Source organism: Typopeltis vanoorti, chromosome 1, assembly GCF_054136105.1.
Source record: "Typopeltis vanoorti isolate ZY-2024b chromosome 1, IOZ_Tvanoo_1.0, whole genome shotgun sequence".
Taxonomy (NCBI): domain Eukaryota; kingdom Metazoa; phylum Arthropoda; class Arachnida; order Uropygi; family Thelyphonidae; genus Typopeltis; species Typopeltis vanoorti.
The window spans coordinates 4,164,021-4,190,103 of NC_143549.1; the positions used below are offsets into that span (position 1 = coordinate 4,164,021).

Consider the following 26,083-nt stretch of genomic DNA (forward strand, 5'->3'; position numbering starts at 1 on the left):
TTGAAAAGAATAACATGTAAGAAAGTTTTAAAGCGAATTAAAGTTGAGCAGCTCTCAGGTGTGAACTGTAGACTAAAATACACAAAGATTATTGAAGAAAAAATGAAAGAGTTTGGGAAAAGGAACCAAACCTTAGAGGTTCAGTGGCAAGCCTTGAAGAAAACCTTGATTGATTCAGCTAGAGAGGCATGTGGTGAAGTTGTCTGCAAGGACAGAAAAATTAGAACTCCATAGTGGACACAGGAAGTTAAAGAGGCAGTGAAGGAAAAGAAGAAAGCATATCAAAGTTCCTGGCAAATAAGTCAGCTTGTGCTCTTAGAGAATACAGAGACAAATGTAAGAAAACTAAACAGTGATTAAAAACTAGCTAAACAAAAGTCGTGGAAAGATTTTGGCAAGAACATAGAAAATAAATATCAAGAAGGTGTAAAATATTCTGGAGGTTATTGGTTTTCATCCCGCAAAGCAGGCAAACTGGCCTTGAGAACTCAACATTACGGACATAGGATACAACAGGACATAGGGCTGATAACCTTATCCTGTGAATGGTTTGAGGTCCAATGATTAACTAACCTTTGACTCTGCAAGGTAAAAGAGGGAAAAGAAAGATGAGATGATGAGAAATTGATTATAATTTTCATTATGAAATTGAATTTTATTAAATTTTCATTATGAAATTGAATTTTATTAAATTTTCATTATGAAATTGAATTTTATTAAATTTTCATTATAATTTTCATTATGAAAATTATAATCAAGTTGTGAAAATATCACATCAAATAATGGCAATGATGTGGAATGACCCTGGCATGCAAAATTAAAAAGGTTATGATGCAAATGTATAAGGCCTTGATCAGGCGTCATACGGATTATTGTGCACAGATTTGGTCACTGGATTTTCATTGTGATGAGGATATGTTAGAAAGGATCCAGAGAAGATTCACAAAAGTAGTTAGCGGTCTTTGGAATGTTGGAGTATGAGGATAGATTGAGAGAATGTAAATTGCAAAGTCCTGTGAATAGGAGGTGGAGGAAATGAGGGGGGATATAACTGAGACAGTCAGGGGTCGTTATCAGGTTGACATGGAAGAGATTTTTCACAAATGGGAGAAGGGATAGAACAAGGGGCTATTCCTGGAAACTCTATAAGCAGCGTATGAGCAGAGGAGTGAGGCAAAAGTTCTTTACATGGAAAGTGGATTACATAGCCTGAGTGTGTGTTGTGAATGCAGTCACATAGAATCATTTCTTTTAAGCTTACACGGTGATCCAAATACATTTTTGAAAATTATGGAGACAACTACCATGTTTGAATAAAACCTTAAGTTTAATATAACTAAAATCTACATTCGACATTTCAACCTTTATATCAAGGTCATCTTCTGGAGCATACAACTATACACAGAAAAAAAGCTACACTACAATCAAACTGGTTTGTTAAAGACACTGACCAACCGCTACAACAATTGTTGGCCTGACCTCTGGTGAAAAAAAAAAAATTATACATCAATGCTAGAGTCCTATTATTAGTGTTAATGTTGGTTGCAGAAATACATTGGGCACAACAACAAGTATCTATCTATATACATATATTAACATCATGTACATTCCAGCCAGTTGGTATGGAATGGTTTCTAATACTAGCTAAAGATTGGCTAGAGTCCTGACTTACGCTGGATCTTATATATTAGGTAGGCTGGATGTGTGCCATCCAGATCCTTGGAATTTTCATGCGATCTTTGTTGTTGATATTCGGGTGGTTTATCAGGATTTCGCAGGCTTCTTAAATTTCCTTTCGTACCAGGTTTTTGTGCGGTGTAAAGAGCAGGTGCTTTTCCAGATGATTTGGTGTAAAGTGTTGAATGCATGGTCTGAGAGGCCTGCTTCACCATAATGGTTATATTTAATGTGTCTAATGTGTTCTTTCTTGCATATAGGGATTGTCCATCCTGTTTCAATAATGTACGGTAAGTTACAGGTACAGCGGATGCAATAGACTCCAGCTAGTGCTAATGGGAGGAGAGGATCCTTAGAGGAGTTGAATATGGTTTTAAGTTTAGTGGGTGGTTTAAAGGTGGCATTGAGGTTATAATGTTGTAGGATTTTGTTGATTTTTTCCGATATCCCTTTAATGTATGGGATGGCTATGGTTTTACTGTAATCTAGATTCGTTTTTGTTGTTGTTTTATGGAGTATTTTATTAATAGTATTTTTGTTATAGCCATCATTTATGAACGTGTTGCTGATGATTTTTAGTTCTTGTTTCAGGGCTTGCTGGTTAGAGCAAATTGTTGTAGCTCTGTTTTTAAGGGCGTTAATGACTCCATATTTTTGTGATGGGTGGTTGTATGAATTAGCATGTATGTATTGGCCAGTGTGTGTCAGTTTTCGGTAGACCATGAAGGATAGACTGCCTGAAGGAAGACGTGTGACTAGTGTGTCCAGGAATGGGAGTGAACTTTGGTTTTCGATTTCGATGGTAAATTGTATGCGTTCGTGTTTGTTCAGGTGGCTAAGGAATGTGTTCAGCGTTTGTTGCCTGTGCGGCCAGATCGCGAACACATCGTCAACATATCTAAGCCAGACTGTCGGTCTTAGCATTATAACCTCAATGCCACCTTTAAACCACCCACTAAACTTAAAACCATATTCAACTCCTCTAAGGATCCTCTCCTCCCATTAGCACATCCTGGAGTCTATTGCATCCGCTGCACCTCTAACTTATTGCACATTGGTGAAACAGGACAGACAATTCCTATACGCAAGAAAGAACACATTAGACACATTAAATATAACCATTATGGCGAAGCAGGCCTCTCAGACCATGCATTCAACACCTTACACCAAATCAACTGGAAAAGCACCTGCTCTTTACACCGTACGAAAGGAAATTTAAGGAAGCCTGCAAAATCCTGATAAACCACCTAAATATCAACAACAAAGATGGCATGAAAATTCCAAGGATCTGGATGGCACACATCCAGCCTAACCTAATATATAAGATCCAGCATAAGTCAGGACTCTAGCCAATCTTTAGCTAGTACCAACTGGCTGGAATGTACATGATGTTAATATATGTATATAGATAGATACTTGTTGTGCCCAATGTATTTCTGCAACCAACACTAATAATAGGACTCTAGCATTGATGTATAATTTTTTTTTTTAATATATATTTTTTTTTTTTTTTTCACCAGAGGTCAGGCCAACAATTGTTGCAGCGGTTGGTCAGTGTCTTTAACAAACCAGTTTGATTGTAGTGTACTCGTTTTCTGTGTATAGTTGTATGCTCTAGAAGATGACCTTGACATAAAGGTCGAAACGTCAAATGTAGATTTTAGTTATATTAAACTAAAGTTTTTATTCAAACACGGTAGTTGTCTCCATAATTTTCAAAAATGTATCACACAGAATCAGTTTAAGGCATGGTTGAATGAGCTTTGTATAATGGTGTGTACCTTCCATGATGAGTCTTCGAATTCATGGAGGTCAGATGTTAAAAATAACATTTTTCTGATATTAGGCTGTTATGATATGAGTGCATTTAGTACATATCAGTGGTTCATAAACTCCATACTTACCTGAATAGGAATATTATTAAACTGGGCAACTTGTGGATGACGTTATTTTATATTTCAAGTTTAAAACTTATTTATAATTATGTAGAATATTCTAACTTAACACTATGCAACAAGTTGTTTAATTTAAAATTACTTGACCTTGATTCTGGTTGGTTTTCAGTTAATAGCTCTTTCCATTCCCTTGTCTTTATATCTAAACAATGAACACTCATTGAATACTCAAATCCTGTTGTACCTCCTACAACATATAGTCCATATTTATAAAGTGCTACAGCCTGTTGAGACAAAAAAAACTCATTATTAATGTAGTGTTCAAATAAAATTGATGATAAAATAAAATATATGCACTAACACAAGCAATAATAAAAGCACTGTTGACCAAAAGAACAAGCAAAGAGAGAGAGATTAGCAAAAAAAAAAAAAAAAAAGAAAAAAAAAAGTGATGCTGCTGTCTCACGCACAATTATATATTAAAGGCATACAATTAACGACTTTGCAGCAAGGGGGGGGGGGGGGCAGATCCAATTTTATAAAATTTTCAACCAGAATTACCATTATCCATGGATATTCTGTAACACAAGCTCATCAATATAAGCTGAAGATTTCTGGACAAATGAACAGATTAGCCTTTTTAAAATGTGGTCGGGTTAATAAAGTCATCCTGAATTATGTTTAATTGGAACAGCGGTTCACTTCACCAAAGGTTCTCTGCATATATAATTACACTACCTTTGCTCTTTTATGGGAAGAGATTGCCGCTACTTGCATTCCCCTTGCTGATACAAAAAACTATTTGAGCACCTAGAAGAGGAGTTTGCTGCCATGCTGAACGTTGACCTTTGGACAATCCTTTCCAATGTCTTGAATGCTTCGGCAGTCAAAGACTTTGAAAAAAAAAAAAAATAATAATAATAATATGCTGGCGTATCAAGAAGTTTTATGATCTATTGAAAACCTCAGATTCCAAGCCTCAACCACCCCAAATGAAAACCGTTGTAAACTGACTATCTGTTACCCTGAAGCAATCAGCACACTTGCTCATGCCCATAATTATGTGCTAGCACCTAAAAAAAAAAAAAAAACAACCTGCAGAAGAAATAATGATATAAGCAGAATGAGGCATCCTCTCAGCCTTCCTGTCCATATTGCCAACATCAAGACTGGATGTAGCCAGAGTACTTAGTCATGTAAAACCACCAACAAACCACCTCCCAAAGAAAAATATGAACTCCACAAGAAATTAAAAACAACAATAGAATAGTAATTACCAAAGCAGATAGGGTAATCCAACTGTGGTTTTAAACCAAAAAGACTACACAGCTAAGCTTACCTCCTTACTTCGAGATCACTCTACCTATCTTCCTTTAGTATATGATCGAACCAACGCAGATCAGAACACTTCACAGGCTCCTTAAAAAAGCCAGTGGAAATCACTAATAAACTAAAACCATTTAGCTCTAGTCCCCCCACCCCCAGATATAAGGCCTAAGCAAAAATCCATAAACAAAATATGTCATTAAGTCCTATTGTGGCTAGCACTCATTCTCCCACATACAAATTTACAAATTAGCCAAAGTGCTCTTACAATATACTGGCTACACTCCCTCACACATAAAGACTCAGTTAACTTTAAACCAGTATGAAAACATATTAGGGCCAATCATCCAATGTGTGGATATTAAATGATTACGAAAGGAAACAAGATAATATCAGTTACTTCCACACAGACTCGTGCCTCAACTGCTGATACAGTTACTATGAATCCCAAGGATCATTATTCAACCAAGAACTTCCTTCCAGGAAGTTCTTGGTTGGATAAAGAAGTATAATTGATCAAATTAAATTATGGAAATCTAATCTCATCTTCTCAACATATAAAGTACGGACACTCAAGAAAACTGGAAAAATTTTTGAGCTACTTGAGAAGCAGAAAAAGTCAACATAGACTTATATGCATACAAGAACATAGATGGAGAACTGACAATCATGAAGTGAATGAAACATCATCAGCTGATAAAAAATTCTCCCACATACAAATTAGCCAAAGTGCTCTTACAATATACTGGCTACACTCCCTCACACATAAAAGACTCAGTTAACTTTAAACCAGATGAAAACATATTAGGGCCAATCATCCAATGTGTGGATATTAAATGATTACGAAAGGAAACGAGATAATATCAGTTACTTCCACACAGACTCGTGCCTCAACTGCTGATACAGTTACTATGAATCCCAAGGATCATTATTCAACCAAGAACTTCCTTCCAGGAAGTTCTTGGTTGCATAAAGATGTAAAGAAAGTGTGATCAAATTAAATTATGGAAATCTAATCTCATCTCAACATATTAAGTACGGACACTCAAGAAAACTGGAAAAATTTTTGAGCTACTTGAGAAGCAGAAAAAGTCAACACAGACTTATATGCATGCAAGAACACAGACATGCATATAAGTCAACACAGACTTATATGCATGGAGAACTGACAATCATGAAGTGAATGAAACATCATCAGCTGATAAAAAATTGGAGATTTATTTATAACTCAGCAAACAATGATGGAACTGGAGGAGTTGGAATAATACTCAAGAAGGAACCAGCAGAAAAAGTAACATCAATTGAAAAAGTATCTGAAAGAATTATTCTCATAACCATAAATATCAACCCAAAACAATAATATCCACATATGCTCCTACAGAATGTGCTTCACTAGAAGACAAAGACACCTATTACAAAGATCTTTCTGAAACTGTCACGAACATCCCAGTTCACAAAGTCACACTCATTGGTGGCAATTTTAATGCCCAAAGTGGTAAAGACATTGCTAGTATTACTAAAAAAAAATGGGTAAATATACTTATCATGAAACTACAAATAACAATGGACATTCTCTTATGAACTTCTGCAATAGCCATAACATGGTCGTCACCCAAACCAAATTTCCCCATCCAAAAGGAAGACTAGGCACCTGGGAAAATCCAAATGGTTCTCATTCCTCAATTGACCACATCCTAATCAACGGAAAGTGGATCAGATCAATCAAGAACTGTCAAGCATATAATACTGTTGAACTATCACAGAATAAATAGTGCCCACATTAAACTTTCACTGAAAGCCTCTAAAAATAACAAGGAAACAATAAACTGGGAAAAACTAAATAACCCACAAATTGCAGCATCCTTCCACAGCACATTAGAAGACAATATGGAAAACATTCTTAAAAAGATCTAGTTAATGAAAAGTATTAGGGTATCATTGAAGCAATTAACATAACATCCAACAAAATCCTTGGAAACAGCAACAAAAAAGACTCGGAAAAATGGATTACCCCTGAAACTGAAAAATATGTAAATGAAAGAAATAAAGCAACGAAATTCTACCACTTAAGCAGAAATGGAATAAAAAAAGATAAACTAGACATTTTAAGTAAACAAGGTCAATGAACTAATGATCAGAAACAAAGAAAATCAAATAAATAAATACTGCGTGGAACTTGAAAATTATAACAAAACTGGGGATACTAGAAACACTTTTCAAATGATAAACCATATCTGCCATCACAAAACAAAAAGAAGTGGAAATATTGTCACACATGACAAAAATGGTAGTCAGCTATCAGGAAATTCGAACTTCATGAAAGAATGGAGAAACTACTTTCAAGAATTACTGAATGTTAATAATCCCCAACATTCAAGTCAGTTAGCGGACCCGCATCTAACCACCACTCTACCAATAAATTGTGAAGACTTCACTGAAAAAGGAACTAAAAATAGCAATAGATCCAGCCAAAGAAGTCAAGTCCACAGAGATTGATGGAATCAGAGCATAGGCTTTCAAAAATGTTGGGTATAGCACATATTTCAATCTCCTTGCCATAATAAATCAAGCTTTAAACATGGAATAATACCTCAACAATAGAAACAAGGCCTTATTGTCCCTATATCCAAAAAGGGATATAGGGACAATAAGGCCTTGTCAGCTATCAACCACAGTTAAAATCTACAATAGGATGATACTCAATAGAACAGAACCTTACTTACCACTTTAAAAAAAAAGCTAAGTTAGATTTTTAAAAAAATGATGTACAGTAGAATAGATACATTGCATCAGAAGAATCATAGAAGGTTCATGATAAAAACTACCACTCATTTTAAGCTTTCTATCTATATATTCACTGGACATCCACAGATGCCGTATGGTCACTCCGATGCTCAGTGATGTGCCACACCAGGCCATGCCATGTAGTCCTGGTGTAACCTTTACAGACTTCAAAAAAAAGCCTTTGATGCACATTAATAGAGAAGAAATGTTTCAAATACTCAGCTTCCATGGTCTACCCTCAAAAATCATACAAACAATCTCAGCACCTTATGAAGACTACAATGCTACAGTAATCTTTAAAACAGAAACATCTGAATCCTTTCCACTGACAACAGGCATCCTGCAAGGCGACGTACTAGCACCTTATTTGTTCTTGATATGCTTGGACTACATCTTCCAGACCATCAACACAGAAGATCTTGGTTTTAACATTAGAATATCCACCCACACCATGCAAATAACTGATCTTAGATGTGCTGACGATGTTGTACTTATTGATACAGAACCAAGAATTGCACAAAAACAATTCAGTCTACTAGAGGCACAGGCTAAATTTATTGGTCTGCACATCAACATCCAAAAGTCCAAAGTATTCTCAATAGGTTATGAAAACCTTACACTTCATAACAACAATAAACTCTTAAAGGGTACTTAAAGGGTAAAGAACTTTCAATACCTTGGATCATATATCAGCAATACAGAAAATGATATTATAAAACATAAACAGCTGGCTCTAGTCTTCCATAACAAACTCTGCCCCATCTGGAAATCATCATTAATATCATTAAAAACAAAATTAAGACTATACCATGCAACAAGTAGATCCATCTTCTTGTATGGTTCTCAAACCTGGACAATAAGCACCAAAAAAAAAAAAAAAAAACTACAGATCTAATTAACACCATTGGAACTACATGTCTCAGACTGATCCTTGAATACACTTGGATAGACCATGTCACTAACTCGGCTGTACTAAATCTGGCTAAGCAAGAACCACTTGTCATAGTCAAAAAACTACAACTTAGATATCCTGAAGTCTCATCCTTTTTGGAATCCCTCATTCTGTACAAACCAGAAGATGGCAACTGCAGTAGAGAAAGACCATGCAAACAATTTTGGCAATACATATGTGAAACCATCAATAGGCTGAACTGTAAAACTCCATCTGACATCCACCAGTTAGCTCCAGATAGACAGACTTGGAAAACCATAACTTGCAATCTTTAATTTTTAATATAAATCTCTTTTCCCTTTTCACATTGTATCATATTGTGAATAAACGATGATGATGATGATAGAAAACTGTCTCCTCTCTATTCACTAATATCCAAGACACCTTAGACCTTCTCAAGACATATTTTCTCCCAATATCTCAGCTCTGTTTCAGTTCATCATGAACTCTGGCTATTTTATTTGGCAAGGAAAATTTACAAAAAAGATAGAGGGGACAGCCATAGGTCCTTCACTTTCTCTGTCCCTGGACAACTTAAACAAACAAAAAAAAAAAAGCCTTAAACTCTGCCCCCACATAAATCCTTGTTTGGCCACATCACCAGGATCTAGTTTACCATAGAAAAGGAAAACAACAACAGTCTCCCTTTTCTAGACACTTTGATTGCATGACAACCCGATGAATCCCTGGCATTCTCTGTTTACATAAAACCCACACATACTGGTAGATACATCCACCAGCAGTCACATCACCTCTCCACCCAACAATATGGGATTATGTAAACTATATAGGTAAGCAAAATTAATCAGTTCTGATAGCAGTGTCCTAACTACTGAATACATTTTCAACACTTTCTTAGCAAACAGCTACAATCCCCAGAAAATAATAAAAACTCAACACAAAATTTTTCGTCACTCTAATATCCAGTGCACATCTGAAAAATTAACAAAAATTCTAAGGTAATATGACATTACAACCACTTACAAACCACACAAAAAACTGGCATCTCTTATGTACTCCTCCAAAGACCAGTCACATTCTCTAGACCTACCAGATCTCTTGCAATTGTAAACTGTTCCACTACAGGCCAAACAGACAGGACAGCCAATATCAGAATTTCTGAACATATGGATTACATACATTTCCACCATCACAGCTCTGGACTTGCTGACCATGCTTTGGACACTCACCACGGGATATACTGGTAAAAGGCTAAACTTTTGCAGAGCAGCGAATACAAATATGAAAGGCTATTCCTCGAATCTGAGTCAGCCTGAGAAACTTTTCAAACCTCAACAAATTTGGGTTCATGAAATTGCCCCTGGCCAACTCATCCTCAGATCTTCAGTTCAATAGCCAGAACCACCCAATTTAACCCACTATGGGATGCCATTTAGGACTCTAGGCTGATTTTGGTTACCTTTCTTCAGCCTCATTTATCCAGTGTTAGTGCTCACCTATTATTGCAGGGCCTTCAACACATTGCCCACAGAGCCATTTAAAAAAATTCTTAACATTAAAACGCACTTAAATAAAAAATAATTTCAATGAAGCCTGCGGGACACTAAGCTATACTGCGGTATTTAGAGTTGTAAGATGCTTTCCAGATTCACAAGGAACACTGTGCATTTGACACTTTACATAAAATCCTATAAAAATAAATATTAAATAGACATGCTTCTTCAGCCATCTACCAGTGACAAGAGGTACTTACGCCGCAGGTAGATGGCTGAAGCAGTAGTTCATTTGAGAGCACGCTCTCTAGTGCCTTCCAGATACATCTCGAAGGTTCTCGATACTTCATTATTTTCATATAAATACAAGAGGATCTCATCCACAGTCAGTCGTGAACAGTGTGATATTCATGTATAAGTGCATGCAAGTTCGTCATGACAGCCGTAGCCTATCGTGGTTTTATATTGCCACTTTTTTAATTAGTGTGAGACATATTCGTGGATAATAACCGCTAAATGGACATTGTGAATCGTTTTTTGGGTTTACCTTCCATCACTACGAGTCTTTGAGTAAAAAGCGTAAATCAAGTGATTCTTGTCGAGTTTTTAATGGAAAGTGGACCAATTTGTACTTTTCTGTGCCGATCGACAATAAGCCAGTGTGTTTAATTTGTCATAAGTCAGTGTCAGTATCAAAAGAATACAATATAAAACGATATTTTGAGACAAACCATGTATCCGATTTCAATCACGGTCAAGGGCGGCTTCATGTGGACAAAGTGAATTTGTCTGTCTCCAAATTGATTTAAAATGCCAGCAGGGTACGTTTCAAAGGCAGAGGGAAGAGAGTGAAGCGTGCGTCAAAATAAGTTATGTAATAGCTGAAAAAATTGTTAAAAAATCAAAAGCTTTCTTGGACGGCAAGTTTGTGAAAGAGTGTCTCATCGCTGCTGGGGATATTCTGTGCCCAAATAATACGGAAGTGTTTAAAAAACCGAGTTTGTCTGAGGTAACTCTAGCACGATGTCGAAGTACTTGCTAATGATACTGAAAGAACTTTAAAAAAACTGTCGTTCGAATTTACATCATATTCACTTGCTTTAGATGAGAGCAGAGATGTAAACGATACAGCACAACTGGCTATCTTTGTCCGTAGCATTGATCAACAATTCAATAACAATTCAATGTGACAGAAGAACTGATAGCGCTCGTACATATGAAGGGAACGACGAAAGGCACTGATATTCTTGAAGCCACCAAGAAAACGCTCCAGCGTTTTGATCTCAGCTTAACCAACCTCAAGAATGTGGTAACTGATGGTGCCCCTGCTATGGTGGGAAAGAATGAAGGGTTTGATGCGCTGCTACAAAAGAACAGGAACTAGAAGGAAAAGATTCCGTCCGTTACCACTGTTTAACCCACCAGGAGAATTTGTGCTCGAAAACTGTTGGATCTGAGAATGTTATGAAAGTTATTGTGACTGTCATCAGCATTATTAGGGCAAGACGACTGAATCATCATCAATTCCAAGAGCTTTTGACCCAAGAGTGCGAAGCGGATCATGGTGATGTGGTTTATTACATTGATGTGCATTGGTTGAGCAGAGGGAAGGTTCTTAAAAGTCTTTGACTTAAGGAGCGAAATACAGCAGTTCATGCAAACCAAGGGAAAGATGGCGCACACTCTGTTTGATCACATCAAAGCCTTTGTGGCCAAGATCAAACTTTGGGAGGCACAACTCATAAAAAAAGACTTAACTCATTTTCAGCTTCTCGCTGAGTCCAACTGTTCTCTCTTGATGAATACGCTACAAACTTAGCCATGCTTTGAAGTGACTTCGAAGAGAGATTTAGTGATTTTCGTATCCAACAGTCTTCTTTAGATTTATTTTCAATGCCATTCAGTGTCATGCTGCTGAAATGCCAGGCTCAGTACAAATGGAGCTGCTTGAACTCCAAAACATTTCTTCTTTGAGAGAAAAATTATTCAATGTGTCCTTGCTTACATTTTACAAAGACTTCATTTCTGAGGATGCATTTCCTAACCTTCGCTGGCATGCTTTGACGATGTGCGCTTTGTTAGGAAGCACATACTTATGTGAGCAGTTCTTCTCCAGAATGAAGCATGTGAAGTCCAAGACAAGAACTCAGATTATGGACCAACATCTCGAGAATACTCTACGCATAGCGACTTCCAACATTGATGCCAACATCAACAAGCTGGCCAAGTAAAAATATTGCCAAGTTGACCATTTACATTGTAAAAAATGAACGTTTTCTTCATTAAATTATCTTGTTCCAAGTATTGATTATATTTACTTATCATGAACTCAACTCCTACCTATGCTCTTAAAGCTGAGTTTGTTTATTTTTATAGGATTTTATGTAAAGTATCAAATGCACAGCCTTCCTTGTGAATCTGGAAAGCATCTTATAATTCTAAATACCACAGTATAGCTTAGTGGCCTGCAGGCTTCATTGAAATTTTTAATGTGGCCCTCACTGTCTGAAAGATGAAGACCCCTGTATTATTGCTTTGTGATCCCTGATGATGGCAATTTACACTGCCGAAATATAGGAAGTATTACTTAGAGTTATATCTTCTTATTTCCTGAAAAATAATAGTTATAAATAACCAATGTATAAGCTTTTCAACCAGAGTCAATCAGAATTTATCATTCGGAAATAAAATAAAAACTATTTCAAAAAAATATTTTTAGATTGTTACTTAAAACATTTTGCCAATGTATAACATACGTATGAATACACACACATTTGAATACTATTATTATTAAGGCAAAATATTTCTTCCTCAGAGCTGGATGAATTTTCAAAACTTAGAGATGTCCCCTTTTTGCATTAAATTGCATAAAAATATGCTAATCTAAGGTAAATAATTAAAATAAGTGACAAAATATTGCTACAAAACTATTTACTACTACATAGGAATATGTTAGAAGATATAAAACACAGTTTTATGAAAATTACAATGAAATATTTGCAAAAAACATGAATATTAGGCTCAAAGTTGTAAGATGCAAGTACTATAATCATTATAACTCTGCACTGGCTTTTCAATTTGGCAAATTATAAAGACTACATACAACCATGTTAAATATAATTACTTTAATTTCTTGAGGTTTTGACCTTCATATTATGGTCATCATATGGAGCATGCAAACAAACAAACACACACACACACACACACACAGAGAGAGAGAGAGAGAGAGAGAGAGAGAGAGACAAGCTACATTACATATTCACGATAAAGTTGTAAAAATAATCATAATTTAAAATTCTGAATATTTTTACGTATTGTTTATGTTAGAATGTTTATTAGTTTTAGTTTTATAACACGCATTGTCAGCACTTGCGATGTGCCCGTTATTGAAATTGTTTTGTCAAAAATGATATGTAAAGCAGTTAAAAATTTATGTACTTACTGGATTTGATATTTGTATTACTTACAAGAATTTTATTGTAATTTAAAATTATCAAAAGTTGTGTTTTATGAAGACATTCTCTTGTCGCTAACGGAGACAACGTGCCAGCCATTACACCTAGTTTCTCGCTTGCCATTTTCAAGGAGTGCGCATGCTCGTCAAGAAGTTTGATGTGTGATTGACAGCTGACAAGTTCGGTATCAAAGCAACGTGACAGAAAACAAGATAGCGTTCGGAAGGAATTTAGAACACAGGCTGGCAGATATTTAGATTCAGAGGAACTTGAGTTTTTTTTATGTGACAGTAGGAAGAAAATTCATAGTATATTCCGAAAAGTGGGACTATTAAGTTTCAAAGTGGAATAAGTATTTATAAATAAAAGAAAATATTGCTATAGGCGTTTTAAAAGGAATATTGGAGGAAACGCTAATTGAAAGATTTATAGTAGGTTCTAAAAAGGGAATCGTAGAACTGTAAATTATTTTAAAGTGGAAGAGTTAAGACTGTCAATAAACATTAGTGAATAAAAGAAGAGTGTTTAGCCTAGTCTTAAGTGTAAGTTTATTTTTAAAAGGCCTTGGATCCAATTAATTTGTAGTTAGTTATGTAATATTTGTTTGAAGTGTATATAAATTATTTTTGTTATATTAAATATTAAAATTTGGATTCTGAAAGAAAGAGTTAAGGTCAATGCACCAACCGAGTGAACACTCGGAAAAAAAAAAATTGCAGAACAGAGATCATCTCTATGGTAGGATTAATATTATGATAATATCCTTTGTATATAAACACTATTAAATTAACAAAGTATCGACAATGATTTGATCAACTGTTATTCTAAAAATCCCTACATAAATAAATATCTTATTTATAACATGGTCAGATAACAAATTCATGTTAACACTTTTAATACAGCAGTAGTTTACGGCCTAATCAATAATTTAACATAAGTGTTTGTTATATTAAAACTAAGATCCTGAAATAATAAACTTTATTATTTTTTCTTTAATTGTATCTCTTGCTTGCATTTCCTTTATTAGCATAAGATGGTTCTTCATAGTCCATAAACTCTTCTGAGCCTGATTCATTTGACGATCTGCAATCTTCTCCATCTTTACATTTTTATTACTTCTTTTCTTTTAGATGTATTTCCTTATTTTTGTTTATTAATTCATTTTTCCTTTTTGATGATCTTGTCTGCATATTAAATTATTTCAGTTGTCTTATCTGCTTCTCTGTTTCTTCTCAGTTTCTTCTTGTAGAACAATTTCATGTTTTTGCATTTCATCTTGAATCTGTTCAATTTTTATACTAAGTTCATTATTGGTAATTTCAGCTGATGTTGTTACATCAGCTGAAATTACCAATAATGTTGATTGGGAATGTGGCTCCTACAGTTCTGGAATTTTGGGGCTAATTTCTAGCTGATTTGGTCACACACTTTCTGTGCTTTTACCAAGTGTAGTTTTTTTAAAAAATGCTATCTTTACTAGACTGAACTGGAAGATCTGGGAACTCTTCATTATGCCTCTCTGATATATATATATATATATATATATATATATATATATATATATATATATATATATATATATAAGTTTTTAAATAGCTCTACCAGTGCTCCCACTCATTCAGCAAAAATTCTAAAAGGACAGGGTTCTGAACACAGTGTTCAGAACTTTTGCATTTTTGACAGAGTTTGAGACACTGATTAGTGATATGTCCAATCTCCATGCAGTTGAAATATTTAGATTTAGGACAGTTACCACCCAAGTGATCATGTGAACCACAATGCAGGCACTGCCTTTGTACTCTGGGATGGTTTACGATAACTTTGGTCATACCGATGTTGACAAAATTTGGTACAGGTATCAAGCATCTTCATATCCATTGTGAAGGTGACATCACCAGAAAACCAGTTCGAGTCTTCACCTGATAAACCCTTTTGTATGTTACTAATGTTATCCCACTTCAAGAATATCTGCATAAGAATTTCATTACTGCTCTCTATATATTCCATAGGAAACGTTTCAAATTTTATTGTTTTTACTTGGCTCCTGACCATTACAGATATAACTGTGATGTCTTCAAAAATAAAATCCTGTAATACTTTGTCTCTAGTTTCCATATCTTTAACTAAAATTAAATATTTCTCTCTGCCATACGGGGAAAGAATAATCTTATTGGCACCGACTATCTCTTCTAAAACCTTAGTCATCCATCTCACTTGTTCACATCCTAGAATTTCAATTCCTAGAGCTCGCACTCTTGGAGGAATTGGTACCATTATCTCAAGTGGGGAAATAGACTAGAACCTCTGTGTTTGATTGTAAGAAAAAAAAAAAAATATGTAGACAGCAAAACATGCTGAAGAAATATATCTAGTATAAATAAAATGTCTACAAGTTAAAACCTGGCTATTTGTTGTAGATATAGGTTTCTGTGGTTCTAAGCAGTTCTGCAGGTAGTTTTCGGTATCAAGACCATGATATTGTAATATAAAGAGTTAATTAAAAATAAAGAATTAAAAAAAGCCAAGTTTCATGCATCATCAGGGGTAAAGGATTAGGATACCTACACAGTGCAATAAAAATCAAGACTCGATTTTACATCAAGTGTGGTCTGCTTTCATCAAAAATTTAACTGCCACTGACCTAGGATATAGCACGCGTGAACCACAGAACGTGACAATAACTAGCAATGTTCCAACATGCATACAGTAACGAATGCATCATTTGTATTCTGTTTTATCAATTTGTTTAACAGTTGTGAAGTTATAAAGAACATCTAATATGTGTAATTAATTGTAAATAAGCTTATTGTGTAAAACTTTTATGTATCATTACCCCTGATGATGTAAATCTTACAATGCCCAAAACCTGTCGGTTTTTTTAATTGTTTATTTTTAATAAACTGTTTATATTACAATGTGATCTCAATACTGAAAACTACCTATAGAACTGCTTATTTGTAATTTCAATTATTCTTCCCTTCTCTCTCTTACATTCTCTAACTACTTAACTACACCTGCACTGTCGTATCATAGCTAGGACCATTGTGTTGAGCTGATTTATATATATATATATATATATATGTCTTTAAAATGAATTAAGACTAGCATGGATGCACAAATCTAGATATAGCTGAATATGATATTTCCAAATTACATATACTTGAAAAATACCTGGCCATATTGCTCCGGAGGAGGTTGCCCAGATGTTTCTAAATGGTGCCATTCAAGAGTAGACAGATTACAAACGTGGACATTATTGCTGCTGCTTGTACCAAAAGGAACACCAGTGCCTCCAAATACTATCAAACATGGTTGATGAAGAACAGCTGCAAAGCAATAAAAGTTGATTCTTAGAAAAGCTTCTTTAAGTTTTTATCTAAAAATTAATTACCAAAGAGATAAATTTACTTCATCATATATTCAAGAAAATCCACTGGTGTGGGTTGTAGTTCAGCATTAATGCAGAGGTAGTTAAGGATGTGAAGTAAGTGTATTATATTTGCAAATTGTGCTTGTTCACCTGCCAATCAGTTTCTACACATTGAAAATTCAAAATTTCCAAATGAAAAAATAAACTTTCCCACCTCCTTCTACAAACTAGCTAATTCAGCTCAGTAGAAAGATCAGAGCATAATTACGGAATCACAGCATCCACGTAGCACACAGCAATATAGTTACACTATATGGACAATGCACTCTTTGGTCACATGCCAAGATAAGTTGGAAACGTTTTAAGCATCCCTCAACAGCCAAAACCAAGGATTTATTCCACTGGAAGATACATACATCACCACCCAAGCCAGCATATGTTATAAAAATCTTGAATCAAGCTAGAACCGTTTGCTCAGATCTCGCAGGCTATCCAGAGAAATCAATCATATCTGTGACACTTTTTTTTTTAGCCAATGGCTTTCTCTTCCACAAAATCAATAGAACACTTTACCCATTCTCCTTAAAAATAAAAATAATAAAAATAAAATAAAATAAAAAAATCCAGAATACAAAAAATTAATTGCCATTTCCTATGATTTGGGGTATCTCAGAAGAAATTTCACAAGTTAAAAATAGATTTGACATACAGACTGCCTTCAAGCCATACCAAAAATTTTAGCTACTCTAATCTAATCACTATAAGACCATCTCCTGCCCCTACCCATGAGGCAACTGTTTGTAGTGGATGAAATCTTCCAGTGATTATACTGGGCCTTTTCACTTTATCTTTACTTTTCTTTGTGTATTCTTCACTCTACTTCTCCATAGTCTTTTTTTTTTTTTTTTTTTTTTTAACTATGCTGTCTTCCAAATCATCATCACTGGGATCCAACACTGCCACTGTGTTTGCTGTGTGGTGTTATCAGTATACATTCACAAAGGGGGATTTTGGTAGTCTCACACTACTTTGGCTTCTACTTCAGCAAGATAGGCAGTTCTGGAATGCCCAGCCAGAATCAATCAGCTAATGGGCTTCACTGCAAGGGTCAGAGGAGTGGCAGTAAGTCTAGTACCCCATGATCCAGCCAGAGAGGTTTGCTGTGAAGATGGCATAGTACCTAAAGAATAACCCTAGCATTCCAAATTCATGTGCATTTATTGCTTGCTGGTTAGTGGGCATCAATTTTGTGGCTCCATGGTGGGTGGGGAGCTCTAGCAGGAAACAAAAAAACTTTTGTGTATGAATCCTCCATCCTCAAATATTTCAGGAGGCCCCTCAAGACTCCAACCAAGTATTGATACCATACATACCTCATTTGATAACAGAAGAAACAAAAGACATCAGATACCAGCATGAATGTGCCAGTGTTTCTCAGTATTCATATATCAAGTGAAAAGCAAATAGGGAAAATGTCATCCTTCTTTATTCAAAAGGGTTTAGAAGGACTGCAAGGTTGTCCCAAAATGGCTAAGAAACTACATTCAGGTGATATCCTTGTGGAAACATCATGTCATCAATGGGTGGAATACCAATCACAGTAACAGCTCGTAAAACACTCAACTCTTCTAGAGGAGTAATATCAGAATGGGATATCCTTGATGTTCCTGATGAGGAGACATGTTCAGAGCTTAAAGATCAAAGAGTGGTAGGCATGAGGTGCATTCTATTATGCAGGAATGGCATCTAGATCTGACCACGCGAATATCCTCCTGACTTTTGATACACCTAAACTTCCAACATATGTAAAAGATGGTTATCTCAATTGCCCTGTTAGATAATACATTCTAATTCTGTGAGATGCTTTAAATATCAAATATGGACATACCCAAACTCAGGAATTTCACCATTATTCAAAAGAATAATAGTGAACTGGAGAGAGATAGAACTGGAGATGGTTCTGCAGTCATGGTGGATTACCTATCCTAGTGGGCAATCATACCCCCAGCTTAATAGTGCTCTAGGCACAGTAGCCATTTACCTATCCATGGGATTTCTTAATAGCGTATGTTCATTTATCTACCATTGGGTTCTGAGTTAAATGAAGTCGATCTTGACAACATATACTTATGGGTGACTTTAATGAAAATAACATTCTGTGGGGTGGTGGACAGTGGGATAGGATATGGCTTCGTCCATTTTTGTTGACCAGCAGAAATGGATGAAGTCATATCATTCAGTGACTGCATGATGATAACTACTCCATTCTAAACAATAGACTCGATACCTTCTTCTATATGCCTACCTGAAATCTGCTCCCTGCTATTTTTCTACTATTCACGTGGGATGCTGAAGAGAACATATATGAAACAGATCATTTTCCTGTTATACACACACACACATGTCCTCCTGCATGAATGCCATGTGGAAAATGGACCAGGCTGACTGGAATACTTTTTCCATCTTGCAAAATTTAATGATAAAGCAATCACTCAAACACCTCTCACACGAAGCAGTGAAGCATGTAACACAGGACTGCACTGTCCAGGCAGCAACAGCCGCAATTCCAAAAACATCATTGCAATTTCCACTGCATTCAAAGCCTTAGTGGAATTTGTGTGCCAAGCAGCAAAAAGGGATCAGAAGAAAGCATAGAGTATATTTCATAGATACTCTACCCCATCAAATCTCATTGCTTTCAAATATGCTTGGGCCAGAGCACACTGTGTTAGATATCAGAGTCAAAAGCAATCTTGGATCCAATTTACTTCATCTATTAATCATACAACAAGTTCAAAAACTGTATGGGATAAAACCTGGAAAATGAAAGGTAGGAACGGAACACACCATTTGTCTACCTTAGATCACGATGCCAATGCTTAATTGGCAGTCAAGTCAATTCATTTTGTATTGTATTTCTCAGTGCTTCCTGCCATTGGGTTTATTAACTTTGATTTTATAAACTGTTTGTAGTCTGTATATGGGATTGACAAACAGTACCTGAAAAATATATGATCTGATCTAGAAGTTACATCTGTAGTCTCATTTCCCTTAATTCCAAAAATGGCTAGGAATCCAGCACAGCTGAAACTGAAAATTAAGGACCTTCAATCTGTATAACAGCCTGTAGAACCTTGCAAAGCACTGCGAGTGGATTAAACACGAGATGAGATTCCTGTAAAAAGCTCAATGAATGTGTATAAATTATATCCTTTTAGTAATGGTTTTCTTTTTTATTACTATTACTGTTATTATTATTTGAAACCTCCAGGGAGTCAAGGAATCATTGAGGGAGACTATAAATCACCCAAATCAGCTGTCATACCTTCCCTTAAATTCATTCACACCAGATGCACTCACTACTCTTAAAGGCAAACTATTTCACTCACTCATTGCTCTGTGACAGAAAAACCTAACTCTTATCCCTTTCTTGACTACAAACAAACTTAACTTCCATAGATGATGAGGTTGGTGTTCTCTTCCCCATCTTCCATATAATGAAAAATTTCATCAGATGTATCCTCTAACACCTCCTGTTAACCAGAGTCTGTAATCCACATACTAGATCGGTCCTCATAATCTAAATAACATACTCTAAAGGTAATCTTCGTAACTCTTCTGTGCACCCTTACCACAGCTTCTTTATCCCCTTGGAACCCAGGAGACAAAATATACACACAAAAATTCAGGTGTGGTCTTATCAAGGCCTTATAAAGGGGCAAAATGACTTCCTTATCCTTACATGTCAAGTTCGCTTCAACATCGCAAATATCATCTGAGTTATATTTGCAAATTTTGCAAAGTGAGCTTTGAAGTTCAAATTCCTATCCACCATTATGCCAAGATCCCTACCCTCATCAATTTCATGCAGCATAATCTCACTAATGTAATATGCTGCTGGAAATCCCATCATGTCAAAGTGTATAACTTTACACTTATTAACATTAAACTAACAGCCATTTTCATTTGCCCAAATTTCCAGCCTATTTGAATCATTTTGTAAGTGCTGAATTCAGTAGCATCCCTGATTGCTATGCCTATCTTTGCATCATCAGCATACAATTGCACATATCCTGTTAGAACCTCCCTAATGTCATTAATAGACAGATTGAACAATGGCTGAAGGACTGAACCCTGAGATACGCTGGTCACCTTAAATCTGGGAGATTCACACTCACTGTATACCACTTTTTGATATCTGGCTGTCGTCATCCACTGATCCAAGTCAAGAGTTTATATTCTAATCTCAGATTCTCCACTTTATGCAACAACCCATCATGTGATATCCAATCAAATGTCTTTAGAAAAATTGAACATTATCATACTGTATCTATTCCATTTATCCATATTTATAACATTGTTATAAATATGAGCAAATTGCTAAAACATGACCTTCCTTTAGTAAATCCATGCTGCTCCTTGCAGAGAATAACTTATTTGTCTACCCATTTCTGCATGCAAGTTCTTACAAACTTCTCTAAAATCTTCACTACCACACTAGAGATACTGATGGGTCAGTAGTTAGACACATCAGTTCTTGCACCACCCTTATACAATGGAACTATCATACATTTCTTCCTTTCCTATAGTATCATTCCTTAGCTGAAACTCAAATTATACAAACATGTGAAAGGTGCAGCCAATTTGGCTGAACATTCCTTTAGCAAATGTACTGATATTCCTCTAGACAAATTCTTATCTTGGTTAAGCAACAACTTTTCAACTTCATTTTCATGAACCTCAAGCTCTTCATCCAACACAGCAGTAGAACTGTACACCATGTTACATACACCTGGTTGATATATCTTAGCAAAATGAGCACTCATTAATTGAACAATCTCATTAGCTTCTGACACTAGAGTACCATCTGCATTTAATAAAGTTATTCTTACACATTGATTCTTTCTTTTGCTTGTGGCATAATGATAAAATTCATTATGCCAAAGGCAATTCAAAATTCATATTTGAATTGTCTTTAGTTTGCATGGCCAGTTTCTTTTCATACTCTGATTTAGCTTTCTGCATAATACTCATTATTTTTCAGGCCAAAGCTTTATATATTTCATAATCCCTCTAACTCTTATTCTCACACTATTCTTTCCACATCATATTCTTCTTGTGGACTCTTGCTTAATAAGGTATAATAAGGATGTGATGAGTGAAATGGTATGCTTAATAAGCACATCCATTTCACTCTCAACTTATTTATTCTTCAAACATAACTGTCAGATTTTTAGAGAAAGACAACTTATACTATAATATTACATATAAAAACTTTAATTAATACTGCCTACATTTCAGGAATGTTACATTACCATTTTCAGGGAACATAAAAATAATGATTAGAGATAGTTGATGGAAGTTTTTTTTTTTTACTTGGCTATGCTACCAATTATATATTTGGTTTAATCCTTTATCCAAGTGTAAGCAAACAAAGTTTGTGCCTGAAATATTTTCAGGACTAAGGCAACTCATGGTAAAAGAGGTATAAGTTCTGATCACTTGCCTTAGTATCCCATATTGCAAAGCACATATCCTTATGGGTATGTATAATGCTATGCATTATGGAAAGGATCACTACCCAGACCGGTTTCAACCTTTATTGAGGTCTCGTCAGTGGGAGCTAGATAAGGTGTTGACACCTTTTGGCAACTGGTATATGGTGATATGACTTTTGCATTACTTCCACCTCAGTCACCACCTCTGGGTCTAGCTCCCACTGACGAGACCTCAATAAAAGTTGAAACCGGTCTGGGTAGTGATCCTTTCCATAATGCATAGCATTATACATACCCATAAGGATATATGCTTTGCATTATGGGATACTAAAGCAAGTGATCAGAACTTATACCACTTTTACCACGAGTTGCCCTAGTCCTGAAAATATTTCAGGTGCAAACTTTGTTTGCTTACACTTGGATAAAGGATTAAACCAAATATGTAATTGGAAAAATAATGATATGTGCACACAGGCACTAACACTTAACAAATATGGCTGAAGACAACAACTGACGTCAGTCCTAGTCCTAAAAGGTGCCACCTAGTGGGCTAGGTGGCACCTTTTAGGACTAGGACTGACCTAAGTTCTAAGAATGCAAGCTTCCCATATTTGGGGCAGTCTCGTGCATCCAAATTTGTTGAACAAAGGTTTGGAGAGTATTTTAGAGCTGAGGCTGATTCTAGGAATAATCTCTCATATTTTTATATTTGCTGGAATGTAGTAAAGTGGCTTTCTTCCAGAGTATTTTGTGACGGGTGTCCAAAGCATGGTCAGCAAGTCCTGAGTGGCTGTATTGGTGGAAACAGATATAATCCTTATGTTCAGATATCCTGATATTAGCTTGCATTCTTAGAACATCAGTCCAATAGAAAGGACTACTACCCAATTTAGCCCACTAGGTGGCATCTTTTAGGACTCTAGGACCAACTTCAGTTGTTATCTTCAGCCATATTTGTTTAGTGTAAATGCCTGCATGCACATATCATTATTTTTATGTTCCCTGAAGATGGTAATGTAACATTACTGAAATATAGGAATTAAAGTTTTTTAATTAATATTATAGTATATGTTGTCTTTCCCTAAAAATCTGACAGTTACGTATCACCATTGCCGGCGCTAGGGTCTTTGCCGCCCGCATGCAATTTCCATCTAAGCGCCCCTATAACTATCCGGGCATGTATGGTTCTTTTATGATAATAAAAATTTTAATTATTTGAAATTTTTTAAATAAATTTTGACGGAACAGCCACACGTTGGTTTGCTAAATGTAACAAACAAGGGGGGGGGGGTGTTGACTAGGCAGAATAATCGTTAAAAACCCGAATATTCAAAAAATTCTCAAAATTTAAAGCAAATTTTGATAAAGCCACTTCACTTTAATCGTTAAATATAATGATACAGGGATTATAGCCTTCTCACCAACCCGAATCGCTAACAAAATTCGAATGAATTTTAATTAAAGTTAAAATTTATTTTAACTAAAGTTTAAAAATTTTTTTGCATTTCACAAGTTACTAAATTTTTAGTAATATGTAAAAAGTTTTTAATAACTTTTATAAGTGGAACTATCTTTTAAGAAAATAAAAGAAACTCAAGATAGATGAGAAAATAAGAAAATAATTAGAAGATTTAATATAAGTATTCGAAAAATAAAATCTTCACAGAAAATAAATTAAATTATATAAATATACTTGAAATTTTTTAATTAAAATTTTGGGGTTTTTGATTTCATATTCACAAAATTAGAAATAATGGTCTTAAAGTCTAATTCCGTACATATATCATTTTCAATAGCTATTAACAGCAAACTAACCAGCCTATTTTGTGACATACGTGTTCTTAAGTAGGTTTTAATCAATTTCAAAATGAACGTTCTCCGCTCGCTACACTAACAGGTAAGGTTAATAGTATTCTTAAAGCAATTGAAAAGTTATGGAAAGATAAATTATTGGACACAATAAAATTAAGAATATCGAAAGGGTTTTGAATATTTAAATTATCCTTCCGAAAAATATCCCGGAAAGCACATAACTCGTCATATAGTTCTATTGCATTTACATCTTTATTGTCACCGTCCTTCAAGAGAGTCACTAAATCGTCACAATTTTTTCGTAAATCTTCGTTGTTAATTTGTAGTAATCTATACAAGAAATTAAAATTATCATAATATGTTTTTAGTTGTTCAAAACATTCTATTAACGAACACACTGCAATATGTAGAAGAATGTAAAACACATTCACTCTAAATTTATCTTCTGGCGATCGTAATGATGCTCGTAGTCAAATTGTCGTGTCTTCTTTCGTCGTCGAACTTCCGTACCAGTTTTAAATTCTTGTTCTCCTTCCCTCAGTTCTTTTGCCATTTTTACAACTTCTTTAAAATTTGTATCTGATCGATACTCTTGTAAGAATATTTTTAAGTTTTCAATATATTCTAAAGCAAGTGTAATGTTCATATTTTTGTCTTGAAGCATTTTACTCACAGGGTTTATTCTGTTAAGTAAATCATGCCCAGTTATAAGAGAGCAAATGAATTTGTAGTCCTTTATTTTAGCACATAATTTGTGCTTCATGCTGAGTTTCTTTATTAAAATTTTCATTATTTAAAATTTCAAAAAGTGCATCGTAAATTTTTCCTAACTGATATCGTAGAGGACGGATTGCATTAATTTTACTTTCCCATCGCGTTTCTGATGGCTGTTTCAATGTTAATTTTTTTTACGAACTTTAAAAGGATTGCCCAACGTTTGTAAGAGAATGAAAAGAAATTGTATATTTCTTGAATAATTGCAAAGAAACTAATTGTATCTGCATTCACTTTGGCTGCATCATTAATGATTAAATTTAGAGTATGTGCAGCACATGGCACGTAAAAAGCTCGAGGATTTTTGTTCAAAAGCAAATTTTGGAGCCCATATTTTTTCCCTTTCATATTTGCCCCATTGTCATACACTTGACCTCACATGCCTTCAATGGGAATGTTCCATTTTTCCAGTTGTTCCATTATTGTTGCACATAAACCACGTCCTGTGGAATCTGATATCTCTGCAAAACCTAAAAAGTTTTCTCTGATCTTGACAATTCCATCATCACAGGAAACAAAGCGAATAATAATGGTCATTTGTTCTGCTTTATTTACATCAGGTGTGCAGTCTAAAATTATTGAATAATATTTAGATTTTTGAATTGATACTAAAATTGTATCCTGATTGCGTTACTTAAAGTTTCCCATATTTAATTTTGACTGACTTTACTCAAATAGTGTACTCTATTGTTTCATTGTAGAGCCCTTTCATGATTTTCCATAACGGGATCAAACTTCGCAAACAGTTCAACTAATTTTAAAAAATTGCCGTTATTCCTTTCATGTAATTTATCAGGTGATCCGCGAAAAGCTAAATTTTGGCTACCAAGGAATTTTATAATTTCAATCAATCGTTCTGAAACACTCATCCAATGTTTGTTTTCCATTTCATACGTGCTTTGAGTCTAGCAATCAATAGCAGTTTCGTTTTTTTTAATTTTTATCAAGTTCCTTCCATTTTAAGAAAATTTTCATGTGAGTTAAACTAGTCTCATGTCTATGCAAAGTTGTACTTACATTTCTCCAATCGTTATAATCTTCTACAAGACTACTTGATTCAGTAGGTGCGAAAAGTTTGCAACAAAA

General features: G+C 35.0%; 1 protein-coding gene across 1 annotated transcript in view; it reads right to left on the minus strand.

Moving 5' to 3' along the window:
- The window catches only part of slim (scruin like at the midline), a 269,055-nt gene that overhangs the window by 174,430 nt on the left and 68,542 nt on the right, over window positions 1–26,083 (minus strand). The window contains exons 4-5 of the mRNA XM_090407794.1: window positions 16,715–16,869; window positions 3,720–3,856 (exon numbers count right to left, since the gene is read on the minus strand). Of these exons, the coding sequence (XP_090263920.1) occupies window positions 3,720–3,856; window positions 16,715–16,869 (292 nt within the window). The remainder of the gene's footprint in view (window positions 1–3,719; window positions 3,857–16,714; window positions 16,870–26,083) is intronic.